This window comes from Hoplias malabaricus, chromosome 14 (genome assembly GCF_029633855.1).
Source record: "Hoplias malabaricus isolate fHopMal1 chromosome 14, fHopMal1.hap1, whole genome shotgun sequence".
Classification (NCBI taxonomy): domain Eukaryota; kingdom Metazoa; phylum Chordata; class Actinopteri; order Characiformes; family Erythrinidae; genus Hoplias; species Hoplias malabaricus.
This window is the reverse complement of record NC_089813.1, coordinates 22,906,758-22,918,391: the sequence shown is the minus strand read 5'-3', so window position 1 is coordinate 22,918,391 and position 11,634 is coordinate 22,906,758. Positions and strand designations below refer to the sequence as shown.

The 11,634-nt window shown below is 38.9% G+C and overlaps 1 protein-coding gene across 2 annotated transcripts in view; it reads right to left on the bottom strand.

Annotated features, from left to right (window-relative positions):
- Window positions 1-321: 321 nt before the first annotated feature.
- The window catches only part of LOC136665547 (uncharacterized), a 31,308-nt gene continuing 19,995 nt past the window's right edge, over window positions 322-11,634 (bottom strand). The window contains exons 2-3 of one of the 2 annotated variants that reach the window (XM_066643167.1): window positions 6,373-6,466; window positions 322-6,068 (exon numbers count right to left, since the gene is read on the bottom strand). In XM_066643167.1, coding sequence (XP_066499264.1) covers window positions 5,014-5,952 — 939 coding nt within the window. In that variant the 5' untranslated portion in view covers window positions 5,953-6,068; window positions 6,373-6,466 and the 3' untranslated portion in view covers window positions 322-5,013. Of the gene's footprint in view, window positions 6,069-6,372; window positions 6,467-11,634 lie in introns of those variants that run through there. The other variant, XM_066643168.1, reaches the window with a different exon arrangement.

The window sequence follows — 11,634 nt, the reverse complement described above, 5'->3', positions numbered from 1 at the left end:
AAATAACTCAAGCAACCAACGAGTTTCTGTTTTAAATCCAACAGTGAATAAAAACTTAGAGAAGTTAAACATCAGACGTTTTTCCCCTTCAACACACCATTAAAATACACTTAATGCAAATAAACAAAGAGAACTGCGTTTCCCCACAATCGAAAAAATGCTTATAAATGTCTATCAGGCACTACTTCTGTGAAATTTCAGGTGAATGTAATAAATATATTTTTTACTTTCATCTCATCTCTACCAATTTATTTAAGACAAAGTCAAAACTATGCTTTTTTAAATCATGAAAGGAAATTTAATAAATTGGTTGATGCTTTTACAGCCATTCTATTCCATTCTCACTCCAACACAGAACATATCATGTGATGTACCTCCCAGGCTGGGACTTCTCTCCATAATGGTGAGAATTTCAGCTTCATCCAGCTTTTCTTGACTGTTCTCCAAAGCCTGTACCTTTACAATTCATGTTCCAAACACACGCTACTCAAACCATTCGGTCTCCTGTGCTTCTGTACAGTGCGACTACAAAGAGAATGCACAACGGGCGAATGAAAGAATAAACCCACCTGCAAATCAAAGGAATGAATAAATATGGTCAGGGGAGGGAGACACTCCCTCGTTCCCCACCTCCCTACCACCCCCCTCCCCTTCGCTGGCCCAGTGAGCTGAGTCTGTTGCATGCTGGGACGGGGGAAGTACCTGCCGTGGCTCTACAATGGCAGGCGGCTGGATTGCGGGCCCTCCTCTTGTGTCGTTCTTCATGGGGAAGCCTTCACAGTCTGCTCAGCACAGCTGGACTCTTCCCCAACCTCCTGCCTGCCTCTCTGCCACTGCCTCTAACCAGAGGCTTAGATTCAGACCAGACTGCCTCTCTCTCACAAATCCACAGCCCTCAAAAAAAAAAAAAAAGAAAACCTTGCTGCTGCCAGGCACACACACACACACACACACACAGTTCTGATGTCTTTGCTGCTTTTGTTCTTTTACCTGTTGATCACAGTTAGCATTCTGGCAACATACTGCCACAATAAGAGGATAGATGGGATAAGAATATCTTTCAAAGGTGCAGTACATCATTTATAACACTGACCACATAAAATACCTATGTAGAGTCTTTATTTAATGAAAATGCTATTAAAAATTAGCTAAATATTTTCTTTGACATAAAAATGTATAGACCTTGCACTTAGCACCTTGCACCAACTTAGCAACTTTGTTGCTATATTTAAAGGGTATTCAAATCAAATCAAATCAAATTTATTTATATAGCGCTTTTCACAACTGATGTTGTCACAAAGCAGCTTCACAGAATTCCAGTAAGACAAGATTTGACATGAAATGTAAAGACAAATGTAAAACCCTCAAGTGAGCAAGCCAGGGGCGACAGTGGCAAGGAAAAACTCCCCCAGCTGAGGAAGAAACCTTGGGAGGAACCAAGGCTCACAAGGGGTGACCCATCCTCCTCTGGTCAATCTACTGGTGATGATAGTTAGTAGTCCATGAGAACTTCAGTGTAGGGACAGCTTCAAGGCACTTGGTGGTTGCTGGAGCGTGGGCAGCTGGTCTGAAGCGTGGAGGAGGATCTCGACAGTCATCCATCAGTGTCCAGACAGACAGGTGGGCCGTCGTTTACTCGGAAAGATGTAAAGGGATGGAATTAGTTTTGAACTGTTTTGTGTTTGTAAAGTAGAAAATATGAAAATTTCCAGAGTGTGGCTAATGACTCCGGCAGATCTGACTATGACAGCATTAACTAAAAGGAGAGAACCAGGAGGACACACAGACACGGGAGCATCCTGAAACACTGGCATCCCTCCGCTCCACCGTCAACAAACCTGAGTGATCGCGAGAAGCGGCGGGACGACAGCACCAGCGTCTCAGTTTACTATAATTCCCTGTGTCCATGGACCCCCCGGATCTGCCGCCTTTATCTATGGGGGAGCATTAGCTACCAAATGATAAACTAAACAAATGAGTTTTTAGCCTACATTTGAAGATTGCGACTGTGTCTGAGTCCCGAACATTTTCTGGAAGATCATTCCAGAGTTGGGGGGCTTTATAAGAAAAGGCTCTTCCCCCAGCTGAGGCCTTCTGAATTCTGGGAACATTTAAAAATCCAGTATTCTGTGATCTGAGTGAACGTGGGGGCTCATAATAGGAAATTGTATCTTGAAGATATTCAGGAGCAAGCCCATGTAGAGCTTTATATGTTAATAACAAAATTTTGTAGTCAATGCGGAATTTAACAGGCAGCCAATGAAGTGATGATAAAACTGGGCTGATATGTTCAAATTTTCTAGTTTTAGTGAGGACCCTAGCTGCAGCATTTTGAACTAGTTGAAGTTTTCTTAAATTGCTGCTGGTGCATCCTGACAGTAGTGCGTTACAGTAGTCAAGCCTTGAAGTAATAAAGGCATGTACTAATGTTTCTGCGTCCTGGAGGGAAAAGGCATTTCTAATCTTAGCAATATTGCGAAGATGTAAAAAAGCTGTCCTAGTGATACTACCTATGTGTTGATCAAATGATAAATCCGGGTCAATTATGACACCAAGATTTTTTGCTGCTGAACCAGGTTTAACTGGAAAGTTAGCTAGATTTAAAATTAAGTCTGATAATTTATTTCTTGTCACTTTTGGACCCAAAAGCAGGACCTCTGTTTTGTTGCTGTTTAGGAGGAGGAAATTACGCAACATCCAGCCTTTCACGTCTTTTACACAGTCCTCTGTTTTCTTTAATCTGTGTTTGTCATCGGGCTTGGCTGAAATATACAATTGTGTGTCGTCTGCGTAACAGTGAAAGTTAATGTCATGGTTTCTTATAACTGTGCCTAGCGGTAACATGTATAATGTAAATAATAATGGTCCTAAAATAGAGCCTTGTGGAATTCCAAATCTTACTTTAGAATAATTTGAATTTAGATTGTTTACTTTTACGAATTGATAACGTTCCGTTAAGTAAGATTTAAACCATAATAGGGCTGTCCCTGTGATTCCAACCATGTTTTCTAACCTTTCTATGAGAATATTGTGGTCTATTGTATCGAAGGCTGCGCTTAGGTCAAGAAGCACCAACAGGGATACGTGGCCTTGATCAGAGGCAAGAAGAAGATCATTTGTTATCTTGACTAGAGCTGTCTCTGTACTATGATGTTGCCTGAATCCAGATTGGAATTTTTCATATATATGATTCTTATGTAGATATGAACTAAGTTGTTGGGCCACAGCTTTTTCTAAGATCTTAGACAGAAATGGCAAATTAGAAATAGGCCTGTAATTAGACAGTGTACTAGCATCAAGATTTGGTTTCTTGATCATAGGTTTAATAACTGCTAGTTTAAAAGCTTTGGGTACATGGCCCAGACTAAGGGATGAGTTTACTATAGTTAAAAGAGGATCAATAATAGCTGGTAGTACTTCTTTGAGCAACTTTGTGGGAATTGCATCAAGTGTGCAAGTTGTACAGTTTGCGGAGGTGATAATCTTCTCTAGTTCTAATTGTGGGAGTGGGCAAAAGGTTTCAAGTCTTTCTTTTACAGTTATATTATGTTTTATTTCATTCACATCAGGTGGCAGCCAGGATGGATTTGATCCTGTGGCTAGAGTTTGTTGTCTAATATTCTCAATTTTATTATTAAAAAAGTCCATAAAATCTTTACTGGTGAGAGTTGCTGGAATTAGTTGTTCAGAACCTGCTTGATTTTTTGTAATTCTAGAAAACTCACTAAACAGTGCTCTCGGATTATTTTTATTATGGGAGATCAGCGAGGCCAGATATGCTGAGCGAGCTTTAGTGAGGGCATTTCTATACTCTATAAGGCTGTCCTTCCAGGCAGAATGGAACACTTCAAGCTTGGTTGATCGCCATTTCCGCTCTAGTTTTCGTAATGTTTGTTTTAAAGTACGGGTCTTATCGTTATACCATGGTGCGAGCTTTTTCTGTCTTATACTTTTATGTTTAAGTGGTGCTACCTTTTCTAAAGTAGATCGACAGGTATTTTCTAGGTAATCAGTTAGTACGTCTAGGTCCATTGGGTCTGATGGAGTTGGAACTGGGGTCGATAGTTCTGGTAGGTTTTCTATAAATTGTAGGGCGGTAGATGGTTTTATTATACGCCTTGTAGAATAGCGAGGGTTCTTACATATATTATGGATAAAACGTAGCTCATATGAAATTAAGTAATGATCGGAGATTGCTGAGGATTGCGGTAAGATATTAATTTTGTCAATGTTAAGACCTAGTGTCAGAACTAAGTCTAAAGTGTGGCTGCAGTAGTGTGTAGGCCCTGTTACATTTTGAGTAATACCAATAGAGTCTAAGATTGAGGTAAATGCCTTTTTTAGTGGGTCACTTTCCTTCTCAAAATGGATATTGAAATCTCCTACAATTATAACTTTATGATTACACACCGCTAGGTTTGTAGCAAAATCGCTGAATTCTTTCAGAAATTCTAAGTAAGGCCCTGGTGGTCTGTAAATGTTGCATAATAAAAATGCGTCCTTTTTTGTGACCGGATTTGTAATAATAGTGGAGAGAACCTCAAAAGAAGAGAAGGTGTCACATTGTTTAAGACTAATTTCTAGGGTATTTTGGTAAATTACACATACTCCACCTCCTTTGCCTGATATTCTTGGGCTATGTGCATAATTATAGCCTAGGGGGGTGGCTTCATTTAGTGCTAAATATTCATTTGGTTTAACCCACGTTTCCGTGAGACAGAAAACATTGAATTTATGATCACTTATAATATCATTTACGATGAGTGCTTTTGAGTTTAGTGATCTTATGTTGAGTAACCCAAATTTTAGTTCTGAGGTGTTGCTGCTAGGTGTTGTGTATGATTTAATATTGATTAGGTTGCTGAAACAGGCTGATTTTGTTTTTCTACTTTTACATTTAGTTCGGGGGAAAGACACAGTCTCAATACAGTTGAACCTGGGTGACGTCTCAAGACAGTTCGCAGACGGTCGGTTTAGCCTGTCTGTCTGCGGCCTGGTCCCGGCTCTGGATTGTCAGCAGCTATCTACACTACTCTGCTGACTAACTAAAAGACTATGTGCTATACTGCAAGAAAGTAAGGCAGCACCCTCCCGCGTGGGGTGGATACCATCCCTACCTATAAGACCAGGCTTGCCCTCAAAACGTAACCAATTGTCTATAAAGCCCACTTGATTTTCGGAACACCACTTGGACATCCAGCAGTTTAACGCCCAAAGTCTGCTGTAAGCTTCGTCGCCACGCCACATTGGTATGGGGCCAGAGCAGATTACGGCATCGGACATCGTCTGGGCCAGTTTAATCACCTCTCTAATATTACCCTTAGTTACCTCAGACTGCCGCAGACGAATATCATTGGCCCCTACATGAATGACTACCCTCGAATATCTCCTATTAGCTAACAGTCTAAGGTTGCCACTAATATCCGGCGCTCTGGCTCCCGATAAACAGCTAACTGTTACTGCCGGCGCCCCTAAAGGAGTAGCTAATTTCACGTGCCGAACAATAGAGTCTCCTATAACCAGAGCACTCTTAACAGGCTCCTCAGCGGGTGCTTCGCTGAGCAGGGCAAACCTGTTTGACACGCGAATCGGAGGAGCGTGGTGTCCCGGTGGGCTAGCTTTGGCCTCAGCGTTAGCATCAGCCTTAGCTTTCCGGCTATGACGCCGAGACGTCACCCATTCACCCCGCTGTGAGGGCTCTAACGCCGGAGTCGTGGGGGTGCTAACTCTCCCTAAGGCACCCGGAGTTGCTAACACTGAATCTCGCTGTTTATCCCTCAACAATAATAAGCTCCGGATGCGCACTTCTAGCTGGTCCACTTTATCCACCAGAGAGCTAACTAGCTGACACTTACTACAAATACAACCACTATATTTATCGCTAGAGGTGGAAAAGGGCGTTAAACTAAACATGCCACACTCTGAGCAGGCAAAACAGCCAGTAGTAGCCATGGAATTGCAGGTACTTACCGCTTTTAGTGAATTTTAGTTACTTACACCAAGAACGTTACTCCAGGGTCCGGTGGCAGTTTTAGTGCCTCTGTAATGAATATTCCTGCGGAGACAATCTAAAAGATAGATCTATGGATGGTTAGTAGGTTATAAAAACAGATATAAATATAGAAATAACAATGGAAACGAGTAAACAGGAAAACCCGAGCGATCAAAGCAGCTTCCAAACGGGTACAGAAACAGCCAAACGGGTTGCCAGATCTCCCCCTACATCCAGTGTTGGAAAAAAAAAATTCAGACCCCTCTAGCGACTCCTTTTAAAAAAATCAACTAGCGACAAATCTAGCACCTTTTTCTGGTGTTATTGGAGACTTTTGGAGACTCAGATGTGCAAGTACATATCATTCTGCATTTACTGACCTCAACGAGCAGCAGGTGCTGCTGTGAACCCCTCCCCCATCCCAAAACACTCACAGGTGGTCAGTCTCCCAGTAGCTGTAGTCAGAGCAGAGCACTTCAATGAAAAAAAAAAATACAAGAACCATTAACAAAGTTAATTTTTAGTTCTAAGCATATTTAGGGTGCTTTTTTAAATTACTTTCCTCTCTTTTACAGCATCAATTACAAATGGACAATTATGCAAATTAGACGATAACTTCATTTAGTAACTTCTAGCGACATTTACGACAGTCAATAGCTACATTCCTTACTGAAGAGTTGGCAACACTGCTTGCAATAAAAGCTATAAATGTTGTGCTGTGCCTTGCACCCAATGATTAGTATTAGTAATGGTAGGCTCTGGACTCACCGCGACCCTTACTTGGATAAGTGGTTACAGATAATGAATGAATGAATGAATGAATGTTGTGCTGTGAAAGCTGGCATTCTGATTAGAAGAAAGGGACATTGTGATTGCTGACTACCACTAAAACAACATATTCTGGCAGCTACTAGAAACTGGGCAGGACTGGGACTCATGGGGGAGCACCCAAAGTGCACTGCAGCCCCCCCATTTGTGCATTTAGTCAAGTTGCTTGTGTGTTTAGGGTTAATTATGGTTGTTGTTATGTGTTTGTATGTGTTTTGGACTTTATGTGTAGCGACTGATGTGGGCAGAGCTTTATACACCATCAAGAAAGTTTGGGTGGCAGTGAATAAGGGCTCTGTTGGTTCTGTCATATCAAGCACAAATTACTGCCATATTCATTTGTTCTTGTTCACTATGCCCTTGTTAGGGATCATTTTAAAGAGTATAAAATGTGGTATGGCTGTGTCACATTCCCCCATTTCCAGTGATAACAAAATACATTGCCTTTTCATAAGTATGCAGGTCAACGCCCATATAATCTGTAAAGCAGCTTAGTTTACTCCAACCTGCATTTTATTTCAACTGGCTTTGCCTTTGCTGACTCTTGATTATATGAACCACTGAGTCAATATTATGAATCACGCTGTAGAATAATGCTGCAGAATGATTAGCTGTATAAAATGCCTTTGCAATTGTTTAGATATACCAAATTTCAGTAAATCACAACATAGCCAGCAGATATGTCGCACATTCCTTGGAAAACAGACTATTGGGACAAATGCCTATGCTGACCATGTTGAATATGCTGACTTTGCAAAAGAGTAACTGTTAAAATAATAATAATAATTTATTATAAAACTAGCAAATTAGCCATGCTAACATTTCATTAGTATTTCATCTACCAACTCTGGTTATCTCAACCCTTGCCTGTTATTAGCTACTAAATATGTGCAACATTCTTTAAGAATGTAGATGGCATGAAGATGTTGACAATGTAGCAGAACAACTACATTAGAGAAGTAATAAAGTGGAAATAGCAAAGTTAGCCATGCAAATACTTCAGTAGTATTTTGTCTACATGACCTGACTGTCTAAAAACTATAGTGAAACAAATAGCTAGCAAAGTGTTCCATGTTTTTAACAATGTAAAATTTGTCTGTGAAGAAAAATAAGTACGTCAGAGAAATATATAGACTTGGTGAATGAATAAAGCAGAATGCTAATTCTTCAGGAGTGATTCATCTACATATTTTGGCAGTCTCAAACCTAGTGAAATGAATACCTAGTGAATGTGTGCCACATACCTTAGAGAAAGGAAAAGCTGAATTTTTATTCAGTTACTTCAAATCTGTTATGTCAGTTTATTTACTTGGTGCCTATTGCTCATGTCTGTTCTAAATATGCTGCTGCTCTTCAGGAGGTTAGGGTCCAGCATAGATCCATCAATCTGCTCTTGGTTAGCACAGAGTCTTTGGCCAGTGATTTAGTTCAGTCCCTCTTATTTAATGCTTTCCATCTGTTTTCTAGCGACCCAGGGACATGCTACAAACAGCTTGAAAATTCTGTTAGAAAAGATCCCCAAAACACAATAGGTAGCAGTAAATTTAAAATGGAAATATACAAACCACATTTTCAGAAAAGTAGGGACATTTTGTAAAATGTAATAAAAACAAGAATCTGTGTACTTTTTTTTACAACTCTCTTGGACCTTTAATTAACGGAGAAAACACCAAGAAAAGATCATCTATGTTTTCACTGACTAACTCGATTGTAAATATAAACAAATATTGAATAATGTCTGTTGTCACTTAAGCATTTCTCTCCCCTATGACACATCAAGAATAAGAGCCTTGTGTCAAGTCAGAATGGACAATAATTCCATGTGCAATATTTTAAAAATCAGTATCCATCCCCAAATGTTTGTTAAGTGAAATTAAAGGAAAGATGATGTGGCCTAGTGGCAGGCATGCTCCGTTCCAACTTTGGAATTTGTTGCATGCATCGATTTATAATGTATATATGTTTACAAAATAAAACATTAAAACACTTGCTCAGTTAAACATAGGAACTATTTTATTGTGCTTTTGTCAATTAAATAAATCTTAGAGATTTATCAAAGCACAGATTTTTATAGCATTTTAAATAATGTTACACTTTACTGGAAACCATCTAGACTAAAATCAGCATGGCTTTCTGACAAACAAAAACATTCAATGAATTAGTGAATGTACACTATTCATTTTTTGTTTATCCAAATATAAACCAAACTGAATGCAGACGTGTTGTCTGAGAGGTGGAAAACAATATGTATATTATGAGTATTACAACAAATAACATAATTCTCCTTTTTTAATTACTTCAATCCATCTGCATATTAACCAAAAAAACTCTGCATCCAACTGCAATTACCAGAATATTTAGTTCAGGTAAACATACTCATCGATTTCATTCGAATTCATAAGAATTTACACAAGCCAACTTAAGAGGAATGTTACAAATATTTAAAACTGAGCCTGTTGCAGGGTCTTTGAGTCTTTATCTATCATTCATATATTATGTCTTCATTCTTCATGTAATATAATTGCTATGAATTCTTCATGTAATCATATTTCTCTAACAGATGTAACACTTGTCTATTTCTGTAAAGTAGTGAAACTGTGTGCGATAACTGGATAATAGTGATAATGCTTTGTGTAATTGTGGCATTAATGATGACATCTCACAACACATCACCAGGAAGCTCAAAAAAGAGATGTAGACTTCAATGCTGTTTACAAAAGCTAGTTAAGTTGTAAAAATATCTGCAGACATTTGTGCTATAGCCAGACATTTATAATCAAACTCCCAACACCAGCTAGGAGAACTAATAGAAAAGCATCAATCATGAGTAATTATAACAAAGCACATCTGTCCATCAGTTCTAAAACTAAAAATGGAAACACAGTTAATAACTGACAGGACAAGGAGCATGTAACAAGAGCATTTGCTACAGAGGGTCAGAGGTCAGATTATTGCCATCAGGACCTGCAGGTGGAACCGCTTTGGCAATAAGAAGAAGAAATGAGAACCCGGATTTACATCTGACATAATAAAATCAATTACAATCCAACTGACAGGATTGGAATAATTGAGAAATCAATTAATCAGGCCTGTGACAGAGCCACTGAGAACACTGCCACCAAACTCAGTGTTCCATACTGAGAGTAATTAGACCGAAACAAATCAATTAGATATGCTCTGTTCAGGCGTTTTAGGGGTTGTCCATGATAAACTCACAAAACGTCCTTAGGTGGTGCCTTTAGAATGTTGATATTTTGTCTTTTCTCAAGTATATCATCACTGCCAGAACAAATACTAGCATCGACACTTTTGACATTATTTGAAAACACCAACATATTGTGCACCTGTGTCCTACAAAATTACTGACATTTATTTACAGTTTTCCTACTCCTGTAAAAAGTAGCTTTTGTTTTGCATATACAAAAATGTGTTCCAACAGCCACAATATTTTCAACCCCATTTATTAATTTTAGCAGAGTATACAGAATATTTTTGCTTAGGTTTGTGTAACGCTATGACCCCCTTCATGTTTCTACACTCACTGTCCATTCTCTCAGCTCCACTGTCCACAGGAGCACATTGTAGTTTTATACAAAAAATATCCAGCCAAAAGGGTCCTGTGTCACTGGACTAGAGGAGGACCAACACAAAATATGCAGCAACAGATGAGCTACTCTCTCTGATTTTACATCTACGTAGGTGAACCTACGAGGTATGTGTGTCTGAGTGTATACAGTGTTTTAAAACTCCAGAAGCACTGCTGTGTCTGATTCACTCGTACAAGCGCAACACACACTCTAACACACCACCACCACTTCAGTGTCACTGCAGCACTGAGAATGATCCACCACCCAAATCACACCTGCTCTGTGGTGATCTTGACCATTGAAGAACAGCGTGAAAAGGGGAAAACAATGGGCCTCATTCATGCAACAAAATAAAACTAATATTCTGAGCGGAAATCAATTTTATTGGAGTGTATTCAAATCTGCACTTTATAGATTCATTCTATGTATATTTTTTGCTCACTTATGAGAAAGTATAGCAAGGCATTAGAAAGATTATGCCGTCTAAAAGCTGATTGACATAGCATTGTGCAAATATTTTTAGACACCTGAGAAAATAAGATTTAAGAAGCTATTATCTGAGCAGTAAGAAAATATGTGCTCAATTAAAAATAAAAACAAATAACATTTTTACAGTAAGTGGGATATTCTATGTGTTAACCTCTCTCCTTGTGGCAGTGCAGTTTTATTTGAGGTTATTATACTTCATTATGCTAACAAAAAGTGTGCTGTTGAGTTCACAAATTCACACGATCAAAAAAATAATCTGGAAACCAATGTTTTTCTTCAAATTGGCTCAAAACACACATACTTTTAGAAAAGAATATCCTATTTTGTATTTATAATTATATATAATTGTTAGCACCATTCTTATTTAGAAGATACATTATTTTAAATAATGATAATTTTAGGGGGCCTAACACATTTGCACACTACTGCACACTCACTGAAGTTAGCCCTGCACAGCTAAAGGCGTTTATCTTGATACAAGCTCCTTCTATGAGTTTTGACCATTTGACTCTCTCTGTAGTCTCTCATAGAGGAATAAATATGTTCGTTTTTATGAACACATGGATGACGGCTAAAAATATAATGGGGTTCTAAAACGTTGCATAAATAAATGGAAAAGAATGGATCTCAATAATGAACGGCAAGAGTGACATCATTCAGCTAATAAACCAGTATCGTCTCCAAAGACATTAAAGGTCTCTGTGCAGAGCTGTTTAATCCAGTAGCAGGGCAACATCA